Raw genomic sequence first — 13,545 nt, forward strand, 5'->3', positions numbered from 1 at the left:
TCTTGATACTGCTCAATTTAATTAAGACAAGACTAAAACTCTTTGAGTAGTAAATCCAGCATACTCATGAATTTTGTTCTCAACTACAGCAAGTGACAGAAGAAAGGGATTCCAATTATCCTATTCTGCCTTAAGGAATGAATATCAAAACCTCTTAACTTTCAGAAGCAGAATGTCACTCTAAATTTTATTTCCAAGGCAACATACCATGAAATAAAACAGTCTATTGAAATTATTGCCTTTTGGAGATTAAAGGTTACATTCATACATCAGAGCAGCCGTGTCTCAAGTTCTGCAGCCTTACAATGACACATTTCACATAGAATAGTATTTGCTTTTCTGTAACTAAAAGGTAAGAACCATTATCTGCTTTTCATTTTACTGAGATTTCTCTGGCAAGCATCTAGAGTTTTTAAAGGCAAGTGTTGAAATCACTTTAGTTAAAGGCAAGAATGGGATTACTTACAAAATGAATATGAGCCACACAATATTACAGTAGTGTCACTTGAAGGTAACACATCTTATATTTGAATCTATAGATATCTTCTATATCTTGCACACATGATTTCCTTTTTCATTATGCACTAACATTTAAATCTGGGTTAGAGAGTTTGTAATTAACCTTTGTAGGTTACAAATTATACAACATTTAAAAAACAGTATTGCTAAATATGAAATGAATATCTAAAATCACTTCAGTTCAGTTCAGTCGCTTAGTCGTGTCCGACTCTTTGTGACCTCATGGACTCCAGCACGCCAGGCCACCCTGTCCATCACCAACTCCCAGAGTTCACTCAAACTCATGTCCATTGAGTTGGGAATGCCATTCAACCATCTCATCCTCTGTCATCCCCTTCACCTCCCACCTTCAATCTTTCCCAGCATAAGGGTCTTTTCAAATGAGTCAGTTCTTCACATCAGATGGCCAAAGTATTGGAGTTTCAGCTTCAACATCAGTCCTTCCAATGAATATTCAGGACTGATATCCTTTAGGATTGACTTTCTCCAACACCAGTGTTCAAAAGCATCAATTCTTCGGCGCTCAGCTTTCTTTATAGTCCAGTTCTCACCTCCATATATGACTACTGGAAACACCATAGCTTTGACTAGATGGACCTTTGCCAGCAAAGTAATGCCTCTGCTTTTTAATATGCTGTCTAGGTTGGTCATAACTTTTCTTCTAAGCAGCAAGCATATTTTAATTTCACGGCTGCAATCACCATCTGCAGTGATTTTGGAGTCCCAAAAAATAAAGTCTCTCACTGTTTCCACTGTTTCCCCATCTATTTGCCATGAAATGATGGGACCAGATGCCATGATGTTAGTTTTCTGAATGTTGAGTTTTAAGCCAGCCTTTTCTCTCTCCTCTTTCACTTTCATCAAGAGGCTCTTTAGTGTTTCTTCACTTTCTGCCATAAGGGTGGTGTCATCTGCATATTACTGATGCGGTAGGTTACTGACATTTCTCCCAGCAATCTTGATTCCAGCTTGTGCTTCTTCCAGTCCAGCGTTTCTCATGATGTACTCTGCATAGAAGTTAAATAAGCAGGGTGACAATATACAGCCTTGATGTACTCCTTTCCCGATTTGAAAACAGTCTGTTGTTCCATGTCCAGTTCTAACTGTTGCTTCCTGACCTGCATACAGATTTCTCAGGAGGCAGGTCAGATAGTCTGGTATTCCCATCTCTTTCAAAATTCTCCACAGTTTGTTGTGATCCACACAGTCAAAGCTTTGGCATAGTCAATCAAGCAGAAGTAGATGCTTTTGTGGAACTCTCTTGCTTTTTCGATGATACAAAGAGTGTTGGCAATTTGATATCTGGTTCCTCTGCCTTTTCTAAATCCAGCTTGAACATCCAAAAGTTCATGGTTCACATACTGCTGAAGCCTGGCTTGGAGAATTTGGAGCATTACTTTACTAGCATGTGAGATGAGTACAATTGTGTGGTAGTTTGAGCATTCTTTGGCATTGTCTTTCTTTGGGATTGGAATGAAAACTGACCTTTTCCAGTCCTGTGGCCACTGCTGAGTTTTCCAAATTTGCTGGCATATTGAGTGCAGCACTTTCACAGCATCATCTTTAGGATTTGAAATAGCTCAACTGGAATTCCATCACCTCCTCTAGCTTTGTTCGTAGTGATGCTTCCTAAGGCCCACTTGATTTTGCATTCCAGGATGTCTGACTCTAGGTGAGTGATCACACCATCGTGATTATCTGGGTCGTGAAGATTTTTTTGTACAGTTCTTCTGTGTATTCTTGCCACCTCTTCTTAATATCTTCTGCTTCTGTTAGGTGCATACCATTTCTGTCCTTTATTGTGCCCATCTTTACATGAAGTGTTCCCTTGATATGTCTAATTTTCTTGGGGAGATCTCTAGTGTGCTCTATGTTTTCAGTATACCCAAGTAGGGAAAACCACTAGACCATTCAGGTATGACCTAAATCAAATCCCTTATGATTATACAGTGGAAGTGAGAAATAGATTTAAGGGCCTAGATCTGATAGATAGAGTACCTGATGAACTATGGAATGAGGTTCATGACATTGTACAGGAGACAGGGATCAAGACCATCCCCATAGAAAAGAAATGCAAAAAGGCAAAATGGCTGTCTGGGGAGGCCTTACAAATAGCTGTGAAAAGAAGAGAAGCAAAAATCAAAGGAGAAAAGGAAAGATATAAGCATCTGAATGCAGAATTCCAAACAATAGCAAGAAGAGATAAGAAAGCCTTCTTCGGTGATCAATGCAAAGAAATAGAGGAAAACAACAGAATGGGAAAGACTTGAGATCTCTTCAAGAAAATGAGAGATACCAAGGGAACATTTCATGCAAAGATGGGCTCGATAAAGGACAGAAATGGTATGGACCTATCAGAAGCAGAAGATATTAAGAAGAGGTGGCAAGAATACACAGAAGAACTGTACAAAAAAGATCTTCACGACCCAGATAATCACGATGGTGTGATCACTCACCTAGAGCCAGACGTCCTGGAATGTGAAGTCAAGTGGGCCTTAGGAAGCATCACTATGAACAAAGCTAGAGGAGGTGATGGAATTCCAGTTGAGCTATTTCAAATCCTGAAAGATGATGCTGTGAAAGTGCTGCACTCAATATGCCAGCAAATTTGGAAAACTCAGCAGTGGCCACAGGACTGGAAAAGGTCAGTTTTCATTCCAATCCCAAAGAAAGACAATGCCAAGGAATGCTCAAACTACCACACAATTGCACTCATCTCACATGCTAGTAAAGTAATGCTCAAAATTCTCCAAGCCAGTCTTCAGCAATATGTGAACCGTGAACTTCCTGATGTTCAAGCTGGTTTTAGAAAAGGAAGAGGAACCAGAGATCAAATTACCAACATCCGCTGGATCATGGAAAAAGCAAGAGAGTTCCAGAAAAACATCTATTTCTGCTTTATTGACTATGCCAAAGCCTTTGACTGTGTGGATCACAATAAGCTGTGGAAAATTCTGAAAGAGATGGGAATACCAGACCACCTGACCTGCCTCTTGAGAAATTTGTATGCAGGTCAGGAAGCAACAGTTAGAACTGGACATGAAACAACAGACTGGTTCCAAATGGGAAAAGGAGTACGTCAAGGCTGTATATTGTCACCCTGCTTATTTAACTTCTATGCAGAGTACATCATGAGAAACGCTGGACTGGAAGAAGTACAAGCTGGAATCAAGATTGCCGGGAGAAATATCAATAACCTCAGATATGCAGATGACACCACCCTTATGGCAGAAAGTGAAGAAGAACTAAAAAGCCTCCTGATGAAAGTGAAGGTGGAGAGTGAAAAAGTTGGCTTAAAGCTCAACATTCAGAAAACGATAATCATGGCATCCAGTTCCATCACTTCATGGGAAATAGATGGGGAAACAGTGGAAACAGTGTCAGACTTTATTTTTCTGGGCTCCAAAATCACTGCAGATGGTGACTGCAGCCATGAAATTAAAAGACGCTTACTCCTTGGAAGGAAAGTTATGACCAACCTAGATAGCATGTTCAGAAGCAGAGACATTACTTTGCCAACAAAGGTCCATCTAGTCAAGGTTATGATTTTTCCTGTGGTCATGTATGGATGTGAGAGTTGGACTGTGAAGAAGGCTGAGTGCCGAAGAATTGATGCTTTTGAACTGTGGTGTTGGAGAAGACTCTTGAGAGTCCCTTGGACTGCAAGGAGATCCAACCAGTCCATTCTGAAGGAGATCAGCCCTGGGATTTCTTTGGAAGGAATGATGCTAAAGCTGAAACTCCAGTACTTTGGCCACCTCATGCGAAGAGTTGACTCATTGGAAAAACTCTGATGCTGTGAGGGATTAGGGGCAGGAGGAGAAGGGGCCAACAGAGGATGAGATGGCTGGATGGCATCACTGACTCGATGGACGTGAGTCTGAGTGAACTCCAGGAGTTGTTGATGAACAGGGAGGCCTGGCATGCTGTAATTCATAGGGTCACAAAGAGTTGGACACGACTGAGTGACTGAACTGAACTGAACTGAACTGAACCACTGGTCAACTTCTTTTTGATTGTGCTTTATCATGGAGGACAAATGCTTTGTCAGGAAAATAGATTGAGTACCCTTGTTTTTTATATCCCTACTCCTCCTTGGTTAGCCAATGTAAAATCTAGAGCCATGTGAATCAATAGGACTATATTTCTAATGACCAATCAGCAGTAATAGAATATAAAGAATTAAGGCAGCTACTGATTTGTTCTAAAGAGTTAACCAAGTCTTTCAGCTAATAGAACTGCAACTTCATTTCATGGAAGTTTTACCCAAATCATGGTGCTTCATTCATGCCAGGGATAGTGGAACCTATTCTTCTGTGAAAGTTAGTAAATCATGGGTTACAGTCTCCTATACCACAAAAGCCACACCAAGTGTGTGATGACTTTAGGTATGCATCGGTTCCACAAATGAAAAAGGTGCCTCCATAATTTATCATGCCTTCTTCCTCAAAGATGCAAATTTCACCTAGATATACACTGGTAGAAAATCATACCTGATTCTATGATTTAGGTGGCTGAAAAAGGTGACTGACTCTCCTCTTTATTTACATGTTCCAGGCTATGGGTTACACAAACAAGATATGGATGAAAATCTACAGCCTTTTAGGCAGCCATGGAGGTTAGACCAAAGATAGTCGGAGTGGAAAAGGGCTCTTCACATTCTGCAAAGTTTCTGAAATAGGGCTTGATTTTGGAGAACAGTGACAGGTGTAAGGGTAAATACAACTTAAAAATAAGAAGCTTATTTTTCCCTGTGAAAATATAGGAGTCTTCTCCTCCCACCCTCTTCTTAGAGCATTTACTATAGAAAATTTTAAGTTCTTTCTCTGACTCTAAAATGCACATAAATCTTTTTAAAAGTTAAATAAGCTTCTTACCAGCTTTATGATGGAGGAATGTGTTTCTCAAGGACCTGAAAGCCATCTCTCTGAACCACAGTCATCAAGGAAGCAAGTGAATGCAATATGTGCCTCCCTCCAAAACTGTCTTATAGATGTGAGAAGTTTATTTTTCCTTTAGATAAAGCCAATTTGCAAACAGAGATGGCCACCTCAATTACCACATGAATCTGAGATGAACTATGAGTAGAAAATGGTGCTTTAAATTCTCTTACTTGGTGACCAGTTATCATTTATCTCAAGAACAAGTATGTAACAAATCATATCTGCTCAGCTATATAAATAAATGAGACTTCCTGTATGATCTCCTACCAGATGTTCTTTGATGCACGTTACAATCCAGATTAGTTATTATTCAACAATAATATTGTATTATTGTATAATAATAGTATTTTCTTTCTCTTCTACCTTTGTGGAGAAGTTTTCTGGACTGGGAGATTTTGTTTTTAATTACATTTCTCCAATACAGGCAAATGAGTTGCCACAGGAAATGGTCAATTGACCAACACGTAAATGTGGTTGAGTACTAGAAATAGTCAGTCTTGCCTGAATTAATTACTGTCCAAAATAACAGTATTTTACAAGAGCCTCAGCAGAAGGTCACATGGGAACATTAGGTGTTCATGACTATTTCTTATCTTGCAGTTCACAAAAGCACAATGAAGTCAATATGTTATCAGAACTTTGAGGATACACACTCAGGTAAAGCAGATCACTACCTCAAGTATAAAATGCGAAGAAGAGTGTTTCTTTACCTTTTTTTGAAAATAATCTTCACATCCAAAATCATTTTCTCTATAGTCCACATTCCTCTAGGACATCAAATCTGTATTCAGTAAAATCTGTGTATGTGTGTATATAGAATATATATTTTAGTGAGCTCTAAATCTGTTTTCAATGTTATAACTGTTCAAAATAATAACTGTACCAAATAATATATTTTAATGACAATTATATTTGTTTTAAAGCTTAGCCTTTTAAAAGAATTTTGTCTAGTATACTGTAAGATAATATTTATAGTATGTTGATTTTATATCTTAATTTGTGTACTTTGAAAGACAAATTTATTTATCAGTAGGTGAGAATGCAGCAATTAAAACAAGGGGATTGTGTTGTGACTAGGTTCTTTATTGTCTCTGTCTCTTTTGAATTCTGGTCTTTAGAATTTCTGAAGATTAAAAGACGAAAGATTACTAAATAATTCCCTAAATACATGTATGAATCCATGCATTCTGAAGTCAATTAGTATATTTACACTTATTAGAAGAAAAACTACCTTTTTTATCTACCCTTTTAAGTTCATTACTAGGACTGCTGTAACAAGAGGCAGACTGACAACAGAAAAGCATACAGATTTATTTAGTTTTTATGTGACATGGGAGCCTCATAAGGAAATGAAGACATGAAGAAACAGGTAAACCCAAGTGATTTTTTTCAGGTATATTAAAATATAATTGACATATAACACTGTGCAAATTTAAACTGTACAATGTATTGATTTGATATACATATATTGCTCTATGATTACTGCCATAGTGTTACCTAACACCTCCAGTAATGGGGAGATTTGATTAAGGGTACAAACCTGATTGTATATATGGAAAGACTGAAAAGTCATGGAAAGATGTCATAGGACAAAGGTGAGATAAGTGTAGTAAACTGGAAGTGGAAGAGTGTGATCAGTAAGGCCAGTTCGTTCAGATTCCTCTGTGTCTCTTCATCTTTGGAGATAAGGATGACCCGTTCCTCCAGGTTGGGTAGGGCACCTCTCATTTGAGGGCTTTATGATCTGCTTCAGAGAAAATCAGAAAGTCTCTCCTGCACAAGCCATTTCTCAAATTCTTTTAGCATGAATATTCAATATGGCAGGTGCTATATTTTGGGACAGAGTTCTCATCCTAGGCCATAACTTCAACACAGAAGCTCCAAAAGACCATACTTAATAGAGTCACCTGAGGCTCTAACAAATTTCAACTTGTCTAGTTAATGAGCTTAAGATTGGGCAGGCTATGACTTCAGGGAATAACAGGCATTGGCCTAAGTTCTACACCTGAAACTAGGTCAATTATACTTAGATTTTTTATTTTTTAAAAAAAGACATTGATTCCTCCATCTGGGATTCCAGGATTAGCCAGCCAACTACTGATTGCCTAATCTGTATGTACCCTTCTGAAAGATTATATGTGAGAGTCATTCATATCACAAATTCTCATATGATTGCATTTAGAATCAGACAGGAAACTAAATAAAGAGAAGTCTAAATGGTTGAACCTGAGTCCCCTGGAGAGACGCTCTTTATACATCTTCTGTTGAGGATTTGATAGTCTTCTCATGTAATTTGTAAGAGAGAAAGCCGGGACAAATTCAGAGCTCAGAGGATACGTGTCTTGAAGCCTCTGCCTTTAAGAAGATACTCTGGGGTATCAGTTTTCTGCTCTCAGCATGATTTCTAACCAGAAAGAAAAAAGGATGTCTTGCTTTTTCTATAATTGGCTACAGAAATACTGATTCCCATAGGCATACAGACCACCACAGTCCAGATGAGAGCCCACCATGAAAAGACCAGAGGGACAGGAAATCTGAGTCAGAAAAAGCCCGGAACTCGGTAATGTCCACTACAGTTGCTCTAAAGTTTTTCTTCTCTCTTTCCTAGTCCCTGTCTTTCCCTCAGCTAATCTACCCTTCTTTTCCTGTCTTCTCATCAACTTTCTATCTGCTGGAGATTGAGCTCCCTGACCTAGAACCACATTTTCCATACACTGAGGCCTTTGTGCTTGGTTACTCTGAGCAGCCACTTGGGAAGAATCTCTAACCTCAGTTAGTTATGCTGACTTTGGGATCAGGCACATCTTACATCTTGGGTTCAAGTGCCACACTGGCCTGGGCTCCAGTAGTGCAATGAGACCTGGGACCAGCAGGTGGAAGTGCAACGGTCAAGGTGGATGGGTAAAGTATACCCACCCAGAGTAGATAGCTGATGGTCAAGAGTACACCGGAGCAGATCAGATAAACAGCAGATAATGGTAACTCAGATGAAACCCTCTTCTTCTAGGATGTCACACCACACATACTACAAAAAGTTCAGTTTTTTCCTATTAATAATTCCCCTTGACCCCAACAAATACTGATGATGTTAAGCACACAGATAGAGAAGGGTAGAAGTCTAAACAGGTTTAAGGGAGAATATCTGAATTCAAAAAGTTCCAAGTTTCCTCCAACTTTCACCATTCCCCTGTCCAGGTGCCAGTCTAGACACCAATGGTCTTTCTGCCACTTTTTACTGAGTATTCAATTCCTACTCCACCCCATCTGTATTTGGTCATGAAGAATACTCCCACATTCAGTGAATAGAGGAAATATTGAGCCTCTCTCCATATCATTTTCAATATTCCATCAATCCCAGTATTTATGCAATTAACCAACATTTAAAAAACTTAAAAACATGTAAGGGCAACAAGACTTTAGGTACCCCATGATATATGTTACAGACCTCCTTCTCCAAGGAATGATCTAGACAGCTATTTCCTTACAAAGAATATGACAACAGAGAAGGCAATGGCACCCCACTCCAGTACTCTTGCCTGGAAAATCCATGGATAGAGGAGCCTGGTAGGCTGCAGTCCATGGAGTCACTAAGAGTCGGACACGACTGAGCGACTTCACTTTCACTTTTCACTTTCATGTATTGGAGAAGGAAATGGCAACCCACTCCAGTGTTCTTGCCTGGAGAATCCCAGGGACGGGGAAGCCTGGTGGGCTGCCGTCTATGGGGTTGAGCAGAGTCAGACACGACTGAAGTGACTTAGCAGCAGAACACATGTCAAGTTCCTGAGCCCAAATTGCAACTCTATGTCTTACATCTCTATGACCTTAAGAATGTTTTTTAAGTTTTCTGTGTCTCATTCATAAAAAGGTCTGCATCAGGACTGTTTCATAAACAAATAGAATCACACCACCCAACCGGCCTCCTGCCCTACTGCTGCATCACATAGGCCCATCTTCCAGGACCAAAGTTTTTCAGATTTGGACCCTCAGATAACAATTCCCTGATATCTTCTGCAGAATCTGGCATGTTCTTTGGTGTAGAGTTAGAAACACAAATGAACACTGTGGTCAGGTGTACTTTAAAAAGTCAGTCTAGAATGATACAAGCAATTATCCACTTAATTCATCCAGAAAATTCCAAACACTTGGAGACATTTTCAAATTCTAGAAGATAATGATAGAAATCATTGTCGTTTGTTGTGATTGTTATTTTACTAGTGAAGACAGTAGAGAAAGTACTCACTTTGACAGGACTTAAACTCACAGATGAGAGAGACTCCTTAAAATATTTTTTTTTTCAGCAAGTTGCTCTCATTGTTCACTGAATCAGTTAATTTGGGTTATTCTGAACTGCAAATTCAGCTACTGGACAGACAGATACAATCTGGATCTAAGTTCCGCTATGACTCATAGTCATAAGGATTTAAGAAAGAATAAATAGATAAACTGAATAAATCAATGTTCAGAAAAAAATGAATGACCAAGTGAATGTTATAGGCTTTAACAGCCTTTCCAGTATTGTCTGAAATAGGCCAGTAGGCACCAGATATGTTAAGTACACCATTGGTTACACAAAACTGAGACAATCTGTACACACACATGCAAACATATACATACACATATACCATTCTTTGCTTCCCACTTTGTTGTCTTCTTAGTGCTGAATCCTTATCAAGCTTATGATTCTGCAATCTTTCCCAAAGAAATTAGCTGAACTGTCTATCCAATTCACTTCATTATTTATTCAACATATTTGCTATGGAAGACCAACCATATGTGCTTTTCACTGGACCAAGAGTTATGGCATGGAGATACAAAGTAATATAGAGCATAATCACTCTCTTCAAGGAACTGTAGTATTATTGTTTGGGAAGGAAAAAGAAAGAAATGTGCCATATACATTCTAACCACTAACTGCCAAAAGAAGACAGTGATTCAGCAAAGGCATAAAATAAAGAGAGTCGCCTTACAGTGGGTGACTTAATGAATTAGCACAGAGTGGAAGTCTATCTGTTGAGGTCCTCCCAGAACAGATACTTTGGTAGTAGTAGTATTACATGAGACTGGGAGAGAGGGAGAGGAGCCTGTGAAAGACAAAGAGCAAGGAAATAGAATTGGGCTGGAAAAGCCTTCAGACCAGATATGACACTGCTAACAGGAAAGAGGGAAGGAAAGCAGAATCGTCTAGGGAGAGTTTCAGACTACAGTACAGACCTGACAAGGATTATCCAACCCTTGGATGGGTTGGGAGCTCTGGGGCAATTACTGACCCTCAGACAAGGCAAAAATGGTCAAAATGTGGTATCTAAGGTATGCTCGGTCATTGACTGCCTGGGAAGTTTGGCCTCCGCTAAAGCTGCAGTTATTTTCAAAACATCAACTGGATGCTGTCAGCAAGCTCATCATTTTCAGCTGCATGTTGAGTTCTTTCTCCCAACTGGAGCACCTCACTGGCTGCCACATGAGGAGAATCAGCATATTTAAGAAAAATGTAAGAAAATGGAAGGCAGAAGTGCCAGATGAGAACAATAATGAAGACATAGGTTAAATCCTGGTGTAGTCACTTATTCACTCTGGTAAGACAAGATATTCACATACTTCTCATTCTACATTAGAAAAATTAGGATATAATAATCTACCCAGAATGTTTTATGAAATGAAATGAGAAAATGACAATTTTAATTGAAATACAACACATAACCTTTTGTTATATTCAAGTATACAACATAATGATTTGATACTTGTATATATTGCAAAATGATCACCAAATGAAAGCCAAGCCTTAAGTGAAAGTCGCTGCGTGGTAGAAAGACCTGATGTCTCCAGACATAGGGAACAGACTTGTGGACACACTGGGGGAAGGAGAGGGTGGGACAAACTTAGAGAGTAGCATTAACATATATACACAACCATGTATAAAATAGACAGCTAGTGGGAAGCTGCTGCATAACACAGGGAGCTCAGCTCAGTGTTCTGTGATGAGGACTGTTCTGCAATGTTGTATGGACGAAACCAACACGATATTGTAAAACAATTATCCTTTAATTAAAATTTTTTAATATAAATGTGAAGAATAAAAGAAATATGGATTTTCTATCCCATAAATTAGCAAATAAAAATAGATAAATCATGACCATACCAAAAAAAAAAAAAGACCCAGTGTCTTGAGGTTTTATAGAATTGAGGTATACAGATTGGGGACTTGGACAAGTTATATAATTTATGATAGTCAAATTTCTAATTCACAGAAGGTACTCAGCAATATCCTCCTTATCCTTTCTTCACATATCCAAAATTCAGATACACACACACACTCACATACATGCACACAGAGTCACACTCTGTCATCTTTTAATCTTGTCCCAGAGAGTCAAATTGACAATAGGTGTTAATGCATAGTGTCAGTAATAAAAAGCCAAAGAAAGATAAAATGATATTATTAGGAAGTTATGGCTTCTAAAAGGGTTTTAGAGTGGAAGATTGTAAAACAGGGGAGAGAAGACAAATGCTGAAACAGCTTCCCAGCAACTCTGCCATGATTTACAAAACATGCACAGAGTATTGCTGATAAAGCAGTGCCCAGTTGAAGGAGACAGAACAAATTCAGGGTCTGCACAAATTAGAAAATTTCTTCCGTGTCTTTAAAACAGAATGTAACCTATGGAAAAATAATTGTTTGAAACAGAACACTAGAAGGGGAAGCAAACTTATAGACATTTGATAAGGACATACGTGAAATCTAAATGGGAGTCACACTCCTATTTAGTGTGGAGTAAGTTCATAAAAGTGGATCCCTGTCTCCATAGTTGGGTGTAGTAAAGAGAAGTTTCAGTTACATTGCTATATTTTTTTCTAGGAAAAACCCTTTCTAAATGGCCTTGAGGAACCACAGCACCATCACTGAGTTCATCCTCCTTGGGCTGTCTGCTGATCCCAAAGTCCAGATACTGCTCTTTGTGCTTTTCATGGGAATTTACCTCCTAACCATGATGGGGAACCTGATTCTGCTGCTGGTGATCAGAGCTGATTCCCATCTCCACACACCTATGTACTTCTTTCTGAGTCACCTCTCTTCCCTGGATCTTTGCTTCTCTTCAGTCACAGTTCCCAAGCTCCTGGAGAACCTCCTGTCTAAAAAGAAAACTATTTCAAAGGAGGGCTGCCTGACTCAAGCCTTCTTTGTGTTTGACATTGGAGGGACAGAAATCTTCTTGCTCTCAGTGATGGCCTATGATTGCTATGCTGCCATCTGCTACCCTCTGCTCTACAGTCAGGTGATGAGCAGCCAGCTCTGTGTGAGGCTGGTATGGGCTTCATGGGGCCTGGGTTTTCTGGATGCAGTTTTCAACATCCTTCTGGCTATGAACTTGAACTTTTGTGAGAACCATATCATCCCCCACTATACCTGTGAACTGCCCTCTCTCTTCCCTTTGTCCTGCTCTGATATTTCCACCAATGTCACTGTCCTGACAGGCTCCACACTGCTACATGGCTTTGGTACCTTCTTCCTGATCTTATTCTCCTACACACACATTGTTTCCACCATCCTGAGCATCAGCTCCACCACAGGTAGAAGCAAAGCCTTCTCCACCTGCTCCTCCCACCTCACTGCAGTGAGCTTCTTCTATGTCTCAGCTTTCCTCCGTTATCTCATGCCAACCTCAGGTTCACCTCTGGAGCTGATCTTCTCCATACAGTATGGTGTAGTTACTCCGCTAGCGAATCCCCTCATCTATAGCCTTAAAAACAAAGAAGTAAAGACAGCTCTGAGAAGAACCCTGGGGAAATGTTTGCAATGGTAGAGGTAGCAAGCTGTAAAGTGAAGACAAATCAGGGTCATTTGTAGAGATGTGGATGGACCTAGAGACTGTCATACAGAGTGAAATAAGTTAAAAAGAGAAAAACAAATACCAAACTATTGTTGTTCAGTCACCCAGTCATGTCCACCTCTTTGAGTTGGTGATGCCATCCAACCATCTCAACCTCTGTCATCCATTTCTCCTCCTGCCCTCAATCTTTAACAGCATCAAGGTCTTTCAAAATAGTCAGTTCTTCACATGAGGTGGCCTAAGTATTGGAGTTT

At 39.4% G+C, this 13,545-nt stretch overlaps 1 protein-coding gene across 1 annotated transcript; it reads left to right on the top strand.

Annotated features, from left to right (window-relative positions):
• The first annotated feature begins 12,334 nt into the window (after positions 1-12,334).
• LOC129641689 (olfactory receptor 8S1-like) lies at positions 12,335-13,264 on the top strand. The gene has a single exon (XM_055566319.1). The coding sequence runs from the start codon at positions 12,335-12,337 to the stop codon at positions 13,262-13,264; it is 930 nt and encodes a 309-aa protein (XP_055422294.1).
• Positions 13,265-13,545: the final 281 nt, after the last annotated feature.

This window comes from Bubalus kerabau, chromosome 1 (genome assembly GCF_029407905.1).
Source record: "Bubalus kerabau isolate K-KA32 ecotype Philippines breed swamp buffalo chromosome 1, PCC_UOA_SB_1v2, whole genome shotgun sequence".
Taxonomy (NCBI): Eukaryota; Metazoa; Chordata; class Mammalia; order Artiodactyla; family Bovidae; genus Bubalus; species Bubalus kerabau.